The sequence below is a fragment of the Aythya marila genome (genome assembly GCF_965140915.1).
Source record: "Aythya marila genome assembly, chromosome: 16".
NCBI lineage: Eukaryota > Metazoa > Chordata > Aves > Anseriformes > Anatidae > Aythya > Aythya marila.
In genome coordinates, this window is record NC_139057.1 from 15,049,567 (window position 1) to 15,062,916 (window position 13,350).

At 35.8% G+C, this 13,350-nt stretch overlaps 2 protein-coding genes across 20 annotated transcripts in view; one reads left to right on the top strand and one right to left on the bottom strand.

The window, feature by feature from the left end:
• The window catches only part of NCOA3 (nuclear receptor coactivator 3), a gene marked incomplete at its 3' end in the record, with an annotated part of 83,413 nt that extends 80,095 nt beyond the window's left edge, over nt 1–3,318 (top strand). For 6 of the 7 annotated variants that reach the window (XM_082773481.1, XM_082773477.1, XM_082773479.1 and 3 more), the window contains one exon: nt 440–596. In XM_082773481.1, coding sequence (XP_082629607.1) covers nt 440–596 — 157 coding nt within the window. Of the gene's footprint in view, nt 1–439; nt 597–1,517 lie in introns of those variants that run through there. The other variant, XM_082773483.1, reaches the window with a different exon arrangement.
• Nucleotides 651–13,350, bottom strand: part of SULF2 (sulfatase 2) — a 171,480-nt gene continuing 158,780 nt past the window's right edge. For 11 of the 13 annotated variants that reach the window (XM_082773488.1, XM_082773493.1, XM_082773489.1 and 8 more), the window contains 7 exons: nt 11,354–11,413; nt 10,767–10,936; nt 10,126–10,268; nt 9,785–9,908; nt 8,291–8,321; nt 7,937–7,993; nt 4,433–6,813 (listed from right to left, as the gene is read on the bottom strand). In XM_082773488.1, coding sequence (XP_082629614.1) covers nt 6,783–6,813; nt 7,937–7,993; nt 8,291–8,321; nt 9,785–9,908; nt 10,126–10,268; nt 10,767–10,936; nt 11,354–11,413 — 616 coding nt within the window. In that variant the 3' untranslated portion in view covers nt 4,433–6,782. Of the gene's footprint in view, nt 699–4,432; nt 6,814–7,936; nt 7,994–8,290; nt 8,322–9,784; nt 9,909–10,125; nt 10,269–10,766; nt 10,937–11,353; nt 11,414–13,350 lie in introns of those variants that run through there. The other 2 variants (XR_014318629.1, XR_014318630.1) reach the window with 2 other exon arrangements.

Sequence of the window (13,350 nt, forward strand, 5' to 3'; positions counted from 1 at the left end):
TAAGGTCTGTATTGTCCTTCATATCCTGCTCTGGTTTAGGAAATACACTGATTGAACCTATATTATGCCTAGTTCCACTTGTTCATATTGGACCCCTGGAGTCTTTGCAACTGGAGACAACATTCACTCTTTAAATATTGAAAACGCAACTTGGGGGAAATACAAAGGTTCAGAATAGTACCACAGTGTGTCTGAAAAGGTTACAATAGGAAATGTGTATACATAGTTCTGCATGTATTTAAAAATTCAAAATTCCTTTGGGGAGAGAAATTTTTATTTCTATGTTAAACAGACAATATGCAGAAACAAACGTAGAAATAATTTTAGGCTTCTGTTGATAACGTAATTCTTTCACATGTTGACAGCTGGTACAGGGAAGGCAACATAACAGTGAGTAAACTTCTTGGGATGTCATTTTATTCTTGCCTTTGTGCTTCAGTTCTTTTCCACAGCAACAGTTCAGCCATCAAGGTAATCCTGCAACGTACAGTATGATGCACATGAATGGCAGCAGTGGCCATCTTGGACAGATGAACATTAATACTATGCCTATGTCAGGGATGCCTATGGGTCCAGACCAGGTAAGTTGTCCATAACGAGTGGTGATGTATTGGCTCTTTTCCAACTGAGTAAGATTTGCTTCAAGACATTCCTCAATGTCACAATCTTGTTCTCTGTTATCCTCTTTGTCTTTACATCTGTGGACATACAACTTGTATGACACAAGATATATACTATATTTGGTGATATTTAAATCAAATCCATGATGAATCCAAGCAGCTGTGATTAGCTGTTGACTTAGAAGTATCATGTATAGGATCGAGGTTTAGACTGCACAAAGAGAGCTTGGATAAAAGCCAGAAAGGGAAACACAGGGACTGTGAAAAATATCTTCATCAGATGAGTCAGACCAAGAATCCTGGTATTGCAGTATTTTCTGTAAGTAGCTAATGGTGATACTTACCCTTGTAACACCTTAGAATATTTGTATACGCATAGCAAGACACTAAGGAAAATTTAGGCCTTAAAGAGAAAAGTAAGCTAATAACAGGTATGACAAAGGAGGCCAAAATACTAAATATACTTGTGCTGTAAGCTTTCCAGAAAATGCCAAGGGATAGGCAATATAATATTGAGATGCGCTACATTTATTAAAGTTGCCAGTACTTCATGAAATTTTGTCTAAGGTACGTAAGTAGTAGCCAGAATAATCTGAGGACTTCTGCAAGACAAGGAAGGTATTAGAGGACTTTGATAAAAACCAGTACCATTTATAAAGAGGGAAAAAGGAAGTGAAATGCTACATTTTCCAAAACCACATCATACAGAAAAGATAACTAAATAATGTGTTTAGGGAATTCTGGGACAACATTACTTTTCTACAAATATATCTTCAAAATGGAGCTCTAAAATCTGTTCAGTTTAGAAATTGACTGTCAGTGCAAAATGTTGACCAGTTTTTCCAGCAAAGGTATTTTTTATTTTTTCTGATGATGCTTTCTTCTTTTCTTCAACAGAAATACTGCTGACACCTAAACCCGATCTCCAAACAAGAATGCGCTGTATTAACGATGCACTAGTATTGTAAAGGAAAGTTACGCATTCTTCATGGCAACTAGTACTGGCCTTCTGGAAATAAGGGATTTTTCCTGCTAATCAACATGATGTCCTAAGTTACTTCATTCAGAGAAAAAAAAAAAAAAATTTTTTTAGTAGAGGCATCCATATTACTGTATATTGTGGTGTACAAAAAAGGTCATAAATATTTTTGGCACTCTGCCTCTAGAAATGTGAATTCGGCAAAGGCATTTTAGTAAATAGACCCCTGGAATACCTTGTCTGTTTACTGTAGCTATCCAGAGCCCTTTAACTACAGGCAGATGAAAGTGCCTGGAGAAGTCACAGTGATAAGAATTTCCTGATTTCTCTAGTAAGAATATCTGACAGAGAATGTAGTTCCTAGCCTTGACTCTTTTATATTAATTCCTGAATATAAATGCTGCTTTTAATCTCTTACCCCCAGGAGTCAGGATTTCCCAAGCAGAGGAGCAGTGCAAAATGAATTGGCACATACTATTCCAAAATCCTGTCGATTGATGCCAAGGGGTAAAAAGAGAGGATAATAAATTTAAATTATTTAAACACAATTGTGACTAATATTTACATATTGATGTGCAGCTGAGTGCACTTTATATAAGACTATATAATGGATTAATGCAATATCTTTGATAAGGACTTAATATGAAGGTAGGGTGTGCTCATGTTCCTTCTCAAACACAATCTCTTAAGAATTATTTGAAAAGACTGCATAATGTAATGTTTTCTGTGTATGGAAATTAGAGCAATAATCTTTCATCATTTTGAGAATACTTCAGAAAACTCAAGGCAAGGCACTGCAGTCTGAATCAGAATTTTGCTGTCTTTTTGTGAATAAATTTTGTAAATATGTTCTTTAAGATAATGTATTATATATATGACTTTTGTAGGTCACTAACTCATTTTTGCAGAGTTTGTGAAGCTAAATATTTAACAAAATTGATTTCTGTAAACTCAAGTGTAGTTGAGGTCCAAATAGAATACTTTTTTTTTTTAACTAAACTTAATGACTTTGAAGCTGGGTGACCTCAGCCCACACCTTTCTCTTCTTTGGTCTTTGACACTTCATTTATTTTTACATCTTTAACATATAGCTTTTTATAAAAGACGAGTTGTTAAATGCTTTCTCCACCTCTGAGCACTTTGTTAAATTTATTTTTGCATAAGGCAATTTGACAAAAAGGCTCTGCATTGTAAGATGTTATGACTTGTCATGATGATCATGTCTTTCTACAATCTTTCTCCTTTTCAGTTGATGAATCTGGATCGTGTCTTTTTTGGTCGATTTTAACAAACTCTAAATGTTCTTTGAAAGAAGTTTGTCTGTTGCAAAATATTTGTTGTTACATAACATCCAGAAATCTATAAGGATATTAAGCCACACTTAACCAAATGTCTGCACTTCATTGGATTGTTCTAATAGTAATGAATGTATTTTCTAAGCAGGTTTCTCTCATATCAGTATTTAAGTTTGTTTGGTTACAAATTTATTCATATTATTTGCTGATAAGGTTTATTTTTTTCTCTATTTTGGTTCCTTGACATGAAGATCCTTTTGCAGTTTTTCCAGTTTCAGGCAGTTACAATGAGTCAAACCCCTAATCTTCCATAAGGGATGACCCAGAAATGTTTAAGATGTGTGGTCCTTTTGTTCTGTTGTTCACTGTGTAATGGAAAACTGACTTTTCCCAAGTGAGTAAAAAAAAAAAAAAAAAAAAAAAAGGAAAAAAGTGTTCTTGATTGCTTCTTCTTGGTACTGTAAGTATGAGGTGGTTTTATTTTTCAGAATATGCAGTGATCTTCCATTTGAATAGGAATAACTTTCACTAGAAAATTTCTCAACAAATTAATCCTTAGCATACAGCCAGTTGTGTTCCAATGGGAATGTAGATTCAGTCTACCTTATGCAACCCTATCTTTGCGATTAGTACGGAGTATATAGGTTAGGTGTTAGTATTTATTTGAAACTTTCAATCCAATACATGTGTGTTGTTATTTTTAATGAAAAACTTTTAAAAGGCTAAGGAACTTTTATCTTCTTTCTTATTTCTTAGAACATATCTGTTTGAGTGCTGCCTACTGAAGTTGAAAGGCAACAATCCCTTGCTTTTTATATAAATGAGAGTAGAACAATCTTTATATTTTGTAGTTATTCATTATATTGATGGAAACTACAAACCCTGATTGCTTTCATTAGGTGAGCTCTTAGACTATATACAACTTTATACATTGTGCCCTCTTAACTTTTTTTAAAATGAGTGATTTTGTTTATACATGTATGTATAGCTGGTACCTACCTGACTGGTGTTGTAAAGGATCATTGTTTTCTCATCTGTATTTAGAATGTTGGAGCTTTCTAGTACCTACTTTTTTGCTGAATCCAAAGATTTTTAGATTTTTAGTTTAAACTTAATAAAGGGGGGAGGGCACATTTTTAAATTGCATTGATGACATCTTTCTTGGCAACACTGATTCCAAGTATTATGTCTAGTGTGAAAGGCTTATGGACTGCAGTAAATAAAACTTACCTTGAAAGCTGTTAGCATTTAGTATCTCCACCAATTCTGATTTGGTTCTGTAGCAGCAGATTTAACAACAACAACAAAAACTGTATACAATTTTTCAACTGTAAGAGAACAGTTAGCTAGTCCAACCACCTCTGGTCACTGCTGCATAATGAGCATAGTTTTGCTACTTTGTTATTCTTTGATCACAGAAACCATGTTTTTATAAAATTCACATGTAGTACCTTTATCCAATCTTGATCTAAAATTCTGCTTTTAAATTTAGGAAATCAGGACCATTTTTAAGTTAGAAGACAAAAACTATTTGAATGTTGTACCAATTAGCACACATTTTATTTTTGAATTTATGTGCAGACTACCAGGTGATTGAATGATACAGCAAGTATGAAAACCATGTAACTCTGAGAGCAATATTTTAAAAAATTCTCAGGAGAAGGCATACAGTATTGAGAATTGCATTTAAGTTTAGTTTACATTAAGTATTGCTTGAAATATCTGTATCTTTATGTTGAAAAACAGAAAAACCTTGGGGACTGGTTTATAAAAGAGTTGGTTGTAAGGTATTACTGCTCTTCTGAATTTTGTGTTTGGATGTTAATAATAATGTAAATAAAGGTTTCTATTTAAAATCAGAACTTGGTGACATCGTGTATTAGCTCTCTAATACTTCGAGGCTGCTAGCTACATCCTGGTAAGGTCAGAGGAAATCCACTACTATTACAAAATCGATACAGCTGTTACTGTGGAAAGCTATGTATAGCAAATGATTTATTTTTTTTTTCCAGCTGGCTGTAAAAGCTAAGGGAGTAATGCCTTAGACCTTCTGCCTGTGAGACCAGTTTAGCAAAGCTGCAGCAATACTGACTGGAATTCATGTCTTTTTCAACTTAAATAGCACTCTTCAGCAGAGCTGAAAGGAGGAGAGGTGGTAGCTTTCCCCCTAACTCAGCAACAACCTACCTTTAGAAAGTAACAGTTACTTCTTAGGTAATGTGCAAATCTTACAGCTCAGTATTTTGCATGAGCATAAAGGGATATGGTAACTTTTCAAGCTTCTACCTGATATGCAACTGGAGCAGTAATACTGGCCATGCAGGAGTCTGATAGTCTCATCCTCTGTTCAGAAGTTATAGGCTGAATGCAAAAAAAGGTAAGTGGAAACTTTTTTGATCTAACTTAGCTAGCATTCTTTCTGCATACTGACTTGGGTAAAGGTAGACTGCTAATACTTCCCCCAGGAAAGCAGCAAAAATGCTTTTCTATTGTGAAGTGCAAGTTAAGTTTGTATTTTGCAAAAAGTTTACCTCTTTTTAATAGTCAAGGCCACAGTTGGTTGAGTCTATTATGAGCTTCCTCTCACATGCAGCTTTAAAACAGGTAGCAGATTAACATGGAAAAAAATGATAAATTATCACTGCTAGTGCCTGTACTACAATGTATTTAATAACAGCTTTATGAAGATACTCAAGTAGACTCTGTACACTGTGCTTCCTTAGTAAAGTCATGTTTTCTTTCCTTTAAAAGCTTTTAAACAGTAACCCTCATTCAGGTCATCTACTTTTCTGTAGACTGAGCTATAACTACATTATTTTTTTATTGGTCATGATTATTGAACTTCTCAGAGCAGCCTTTTAAAAATAAGTGTAGAAGTTGCACTACTAAGCCAATGTTGCTTTCTCAAATGAATTGTTTTGGTTTTGAACATAACAATATAATATTATCCACAGAAAAAAAATTAATACAAATTTGATTTCATTAAAATGTAAGATGTACATTTACTGATTTTTTTTCAGTACTTTTAAAAATGGATGAATTCTGAAATGTGCTATGCAACATTAAGTAACCTTTTGAGAAATGGTATGTGGGCATTCCACACTTTTATTAACAAAATTCTTCACAACCCGAAAAAAAATATTTTTAAACAGTATATTGATCAATATTTACACAACCCCTCCAAAAGTCTGACATCTGTTAGTTAAGATTTCTCTAATTTTCCTAGAGTTGTCAATAGGACAGACAAGTAGACATGGAACTAAAACATACCCTCAGAGGAAATTTGAGAAATACCATGGGTGTTGAGAATATTCAGTGCTGCTCATTTGAATTCCTGAATCTCTTACAAGTTCTTTTCCAGCATTACCTTTACCCCAGTTGGAAGCAAAAGCATCCATGTTCTCTGTATCTTGCTTTAGAAATACTTGGTTTTGAAATTTTCCCTCGTGCCATCCAAAGGTATAGCTGAACTGAGAAATGTTGTAAGTTTACATCCACGGTCTTTGTGTACACTTTGGCCACAGGGATGGCAATCCTCTTTGGGATGCAGCTGTGTTTCCTCTTCTGTCAATTCCTGGAACAATGTTAGTGGTGTCTTCTTGACATAAAATGCTTTGTGAAGCAGGTGAGGTATAATCCAAAGCAAAAAGCAGGTACAATAGTGGATTTCAAAGAGACCTGTATTCCTGACAGGAGTTCCATAATTTCACTTCATCTACTTAATTCACTCACCAGTGCAAACTCTTATCTATTTTGGCCTCAAAGTTCATCCAGTCCTCCAGGCTAACATTATAATTCTTTCTGAAATCATACACATTTTCACAGTCTGTACATGAATTCAAGTTCTGGCCAGTTTATATCCTCACTGAGATCCAGCAGGTGGGGAGGTTAGCCCTCCCATCCTTCCCACAGTTGGCCTCTTTAAAATAAAACAAACATGATTTAGTGTATAACATCCTAGTTAGGAAGTAGTTGGAATATATTTTCCATAGTTCCATGCAGGAGTAAAACAATTGAAACACTAGACCACCTATAAAAATACAACAGGTATATCACAAGCAAACAACTATGTTTGAAACTTCAACCTCTGTATCCCATAAATTCTAGCTTCATTTGGTTCTGAATCCCATCTTGGCTCTCTTCAACTAGATATATAAAGTGTTACCATTATGTGACAAAAATGCTCTCTCCTGGAGGAGTTGAGGAGAATAGGACTGTGCCTATTGATGAAGGTGCTGGTACATAGTTCTTACTGCATAGCTGGTGAATATCTTATGAGTTGAAGTCTCAACCTTCTTTTTTAGAGAGGTTCAGAGACAGAGAGTAACTGGCATGTCAAAGGTAACTATTTTTCTTGGGTGTAAATTTCTATCTCACCTTTGAGGTCTGGCAAGTTGAGAACTAACAGTACTATACTGAATGATATTATCTGCAAGTTTCAAAGGGCAGTAAAATAAGCAACAATATTGAATTTTAGTATAATGCCAAAATAACCCAAAATGTACAGATTTTTCTTCGTACAAAGTACACTACTTTCTGTTCTAACTTGCTTTCTTTGCTCACAACATGAAGGAGGTGGTGGTTAGATAAATAGCAAGAAAGCACATGATCCTCTATGAGTAATGACTTCAGTCATTGAATCATAATTCAAGTAATGAAATCAGTCTTGTTATTTCTGGATGTTGTGAGAGGCTGCTACGAGGCTGCCACACATTTAAGTATAGACAAAACCAACATAATGATCTCAAATTCTTACAGATAATTAATGATAATTGGTTTCTTAATTGAGAGTCCACCTTTGCTCAGGTTTTAAATTGCTTTAACCTTAACGTTCCTAAATTCCCAGAGAACATATACCAAGAGGTTTTGTACAGGACTGGTCTGTAATGATGGCAGTGTAATAGTGCTTGCTTAATTTAGAGCACTTGCCACATGCATGAGAATAGATGATGATGTTAAAAAGGTGCTGCATGCAAACAGAAAAGTAAAGAAAAGAAAGGTAAGCAAAAGCTAATGCTTTTCATGAACTGCTCCCAACTCACAGTGACTTAGAAGATGATGGTCTCTTCACATCTGGCCACTTTCGACGCTGAAACTGCCTAATTTTCAAGCAGCAAAAGGAGAAAAAAGTTAACCATCACCAAGAAAACCACCAGCACTACAGTCTGAAAGATGAGGAAGGAGAAGAGTTTAGCCTGATTTTTAGCTACAAAGATTAGAACATGCTATAACATTGAAACAGAAATATCTCCAGTGTTTACAGTAACTGGGATGGAAAGACCTTGCAAATGTCACTGTAGGCAGTATGTCTATGTCATTCCCAATCCCACACTCCTAACTCTTGAGCATAAAGGTAGTATTTAAGAATAATAATTTATGTATTTCTGAAAATGTACCTGTACTGCTCATAGCTTCCATCTTTAAGTCCTAAGTGAGGAAAAAATTAACATGTTATTAACCACTGTATTAACCAACAGAATAAGGTATTGGGTAACACACAATTCAGAGAAAGATCTAAGAATATTAACAGAATATTAAAATTAAGACATTCACTAGAACTTATTTACAGATATAATCCCTTATTCTAGGTAAAATGGGGTGTAAATTGAGATAGGTAATTGTGAAACTTCTCTGTAAACATCCTGCAGCAGTATACTTAAATGCCAAAAACTTGATTTCAAAGCATACAGCTCTAGATGGTACATATGCTAAACAAGACCTGAAGTAATATTTTGTACTCAGGTGGATTTAGGCAGATAACAGTATTTTGGGGGTGGGGGTCTTCAAGCTCTGAAGGCTATAAACATATATATATAGCTATACACATATTTATGTTGCATTTCTTATGTCATTGTACTAAGGGATGCAATTTAAATAAGAAATGCAATTTAAAAGGAGAAATACAAGTAACTGTACATTTCAGTTTGCTATCATGACTAAACATTAAAAAACCAACACACAATAGTATTGACTAGACCAGGAAAATTTAAAGGACTCAAAACAATGAGTCTAACCTAGAAAAAGAATACAGACCAATGGGTTTCATTCTTTTTGAAATTTGAAGGCATAGTTAGAAGAGCACATCTTTTTGTAGTGTAATGCATTCCTCAATGCATCTCCTTCCTTGATCTGCTGTTATTTTACAAGTACCTTGCACCAACAGGGGAAAATCAATCAGCTTAAGCATTAGCCTCCTTTTTCTGAGGTTAAAGTTATTTTTAAGCTAGTTTAATAAGTCTGCATGGACTGCATTGTCTCTAAAAGAAATAGTCCTAAAAATTATGCCTTCATGGAATGCTGTACCACAGCTGCTAGACCAGTTGTCCAGAGGGGTTGTGCAGTCTCTATTCTTGGAGGTTTTCAAGATCCAAATGCATAAAGCCCTGAGTAACATGGTCTGACCTCAAATCTGACCCTATAGTGAGCACGAGGTTAGACCAGATGAACTCCACAAGTCCCTTCCAGCTTGACTTATCCCAAGAGCCTACAAACTCAGAACCAGCCATTAGGTATTTGTTTGTTCTTTCATTAGTTTTCTTCCTTCCTCATCTCTTCCAGTCACAGAATCATAGAATGGCTTGGGCTGGAGGGACCTTAAAAATGACCTAGTTCCAACCCCCCTGCCATACACAGGGATGCTCTTCCTGCATTTCAGCAGCTGCATATTAAGTATCCAAGTCTTACTGTGTAGCTGTGAGTTTCTGGAAACATTACATAAAACAAACTGAACAAATGATACAAGAATTTGAGCATGCAATCATCAGCCACAGCAGGGCATTACTAGTGTAGATCAATTCTAAAATCATTTTTTGGCTGATGAATTTCATATTAGTGAACAAGAGATCCATTTCTTTTGGGTAGTTTCTGAGTGTAATAGCAGAAGCACTTACCCAGATCCATATTCCTAGTTCTTGGATTGCATTGTTTATACCCTTTGCAGCTTCTTAGTTCCATCAGCTGGATGTGCAGTTGATTGAGAACTTCTCTATCTAGCGTGTTCACCGCGTTAATTAGCTGCAATACGGATAGGTTCATTTTAGAGAATAGGTAATTCTCTGTAGGTTGGTAACTTCCACATATGGAGTATCTGTGGTTTACTTCCAACAGGCGAGAAGCCAAATCATTTTATGTTAATAGTTGCATCTATTTTTTGCACCAATACTGTGGTATTTCAATGCATCATTGGTAAAGAACACTGATACATTTCCAGAGCTGTACTATGATGAGGTACCTGATATGGATCAGTGTTGAGATCAAAATACTCCAAAAAGCCAGTAGCAAATTCGCAAAACAGAAAGTTGTGAGTCTCGTTGATTGTCCTCAAACACCAGTATGTGTTGTTGTTGGCACTGGTACAAGCACAGAAAGGACCCACTGCAAAGAAAAGCATCATAAAGACTGAAGATACACGTTGCTTATTTTACTACTTTTTTGTTCATGGTACTACTTTATTCATAAGCAGTCATTCTGTCATTCCTGAGCTCTAAAGCAGAGAATGCATTTCCAGCATAACGTTCTATGCTTACCTAGCCCCCGCAAAACATCTAACTTGAGCAGTGTCTCAGCTAGTTGTTTTTCCCTTGCTGGTTGGGAAACATTCCAGCTGCCGAGATAATAATAGGATGTACTGTGTATGTACTACTGTCTGCAGTATCTCTAGGTTTTCATCTGCAGCTTTTGTTGTTTGTTTGTTTGTTTAATTTAACTCCTTTGCCTTTTGTAAGGATCACACCAACACTGAAACACAGTATGAGGAAAACTGTGTGGCTTTGGCTACTTGCCTAATCATACTGGTAGTTTCTGCTAACCTAGAATTATCCTAGTTGCTACACTATACCCAGCTACTCGTTAGTTACTTTAGAGTATTCTTACGTGTCCACAGGGGAGCAGTTTGCCAGTGCTGGTTGTCATGGGTGAAGCAGGTCAAACCAGGCATGCTGCAAGTGTCGTTATTTTTTATTCTCTTAAGCAGTTTGCGCAGTTTCTTCTTTCTCCTTTGCTCTCTAAGCAGCCACAGCCTGTCTTTCTCCTGTAGGGCTTTCCTGCACACATGAAACATTAGGGTCATGCAGACTCTGTTATACTTGAACACACCTAAAAAAATGAAGCAGCTAATAAAATAAGCTGCTTTGAGGGAAAGAAATAATCGGTATTTTAAAAATAAATGGCTTTTCTTCCAAATAGTTCTGGATCTCCAAAGCTCTTTGCAATTCCATGGTACTAGGGAAAAAAATGGAGCCAAAGGGGTTTAATGGGCTTGCTTGAAGTCTTTGATGTGCATTTACAAGCATTTTTTTTACCATTGGTTTGGTTCCTTTCCCAGGTGTCTGTATGTTTATTCTTTTTAGCACAGGATAAGTGAAATTACTTCTTTTGCTTAGTTTTTAACACGTGTACTTGGACCAAATATTAGGATCTTTGCATTTTCTCTTCCAAAGGAACAGGCCTTCTTCACTTACTTGAAAGGATGAAGATTAGATCCCTTGTGCCTCAGTTTGCTTTTGTGTTTTGAATGGTAACTGGAAAATAAAAATAATTGTTGATGAACAGCAGAGACAATTATACCTGTTCATACCGTATTTTCACTCTGAATTCGAAGTGTATTTAATCCAGTATCACTTCTCCCTTCAATTTGTTCACTCAAGGTAGGTGGTGAATACAAAACAGCCTTGCTAGACTGCGTCAGGCACTTGTGCCTCTCGTTTTCCTTCGATCATTTGTACATAGTGACACCTGGTGCTCTGCAGCTGTATTGCACTACGTATCTACAGATGATTGCAGTTGCAATTTTCAATTTTAGTCATCATTACTTCCTGTTTCCCTACATGGGGCAGATAAAATCAGTAGATTTATAATTGAATTACGAGATTTCTTCAACAGAGTATTCATTAATTTTTCAGAGGATATGATGACAGGCTCATACCACATTCCTGCTGTTTTCCAAACAAAATAATTTAAGCATCACTTGTACCTCATAGTTTCTTTTCCCCCCTCCACTATTACTAGCTAGTAGTTCCAGGAAAACCAAAATGGGGTGGGACTGCTCAAGCAGTAGTAGTGTCTAATGTATTCTGATATATGTAGGGTGGAAGTTGACATATACATTCTAGTTGGGTAGCTCTACTATTTTGACTCTGTCTCCAGAGCTCTTCCTAGATTTTGCAGAGGTTTCCTTTTTTTGTAGTTTGAAAAGTTGATAATAAAGGCAAAATAGTCTTAGGCAAGGGCAATTTTTTCCTGATTAATACAGTTCACTGTACTTACTAACCACACAAATAAACAAAGACAAAACTAAGTTCAGTAAGTGCTATTTATCTAATAGTCAGACTAAAATTCCCTTTGAAACAAAACACATCTTTTAAATTACAAATGCTAATGTAAATTTAATACTTATAGCAAATTAACAAAATAAAATTATTAAAGAACTATCTTCAATTCAGTCAACTTTTTTCTCTAGCATAGATACTGTGCATATCATTAACTAGTCTGAAATGCTACGCTCAATGCAATTCTGCAAACATATAACTCAGATTATTACCATCATTGATTTCTGTGGGATTATTCATCTGAATGATGCTATGCACAAACAGAAGTGCTTCTTATATTGGACGTGACAAACTTAATGTTCTTCATGTTAACTGTAAAAATAACTTAATCTTTACAGTACGTATCAAATAAACTTGGTTGTTAATACACTGCTTTCAAAACTGGTAAAACAAGGTTTGGGGAATTTGCCATTTAGAATTATATGGGTTTAATTTTAAGTACTTTATGCTGTATGTTGTATGTACGTATGGGTTGGCATAACCTAAGAAAGAGATGTTCTGCTTATTTTAATGATCCGTTACTGAAGCTGTGTTGCAGAATCAACACAGGGCAGGACTACGTACCTCGTGTCTGTAAACTAATCTAGATTATGTTGTACCTCCATTATAGCAATGAGACAGAGAAGTATCATCCACATCCTCTTATAGAGGCTCCTTAATGAAAACTAATTTAGCCAAAGATGATAGCGAAGCTGCCTTATGTTTCTGAGTACAGCTTTTTTTGTTGTCGTACTGCCACTGTGGCTGCTGTACTCCTGGTAACATCTGCCTCACTGCAGCCTCAGTGATTGTTCTCTGATCACTCTGATCAAGAGCAGCTGCTCCTGGTTTCTTTAAGCATAATGCCCTTAATAATAAGCTTATCTTTTGGTTAGCCCTGAAGTGGTCAGGCAGTTAGACTTGATGATCTTTGTAGATCCCTTCCAACTGAACTATTCTATTCCATTCCATCAGCTTTCTCAGGGGCAAATTCTGTTTGTGGTAACATTTGATTTTGTAAGATTTTTCTGCTGTGCTTATTTGCAGAGCAAGAACACACTCGCTCCCTAGAAGGTTTCAGATATGCTTGAACCTTCTTTCCATGTAATCAGTGAGCTGATCTCACAGCCATTTTGCAAATACATGTCTAT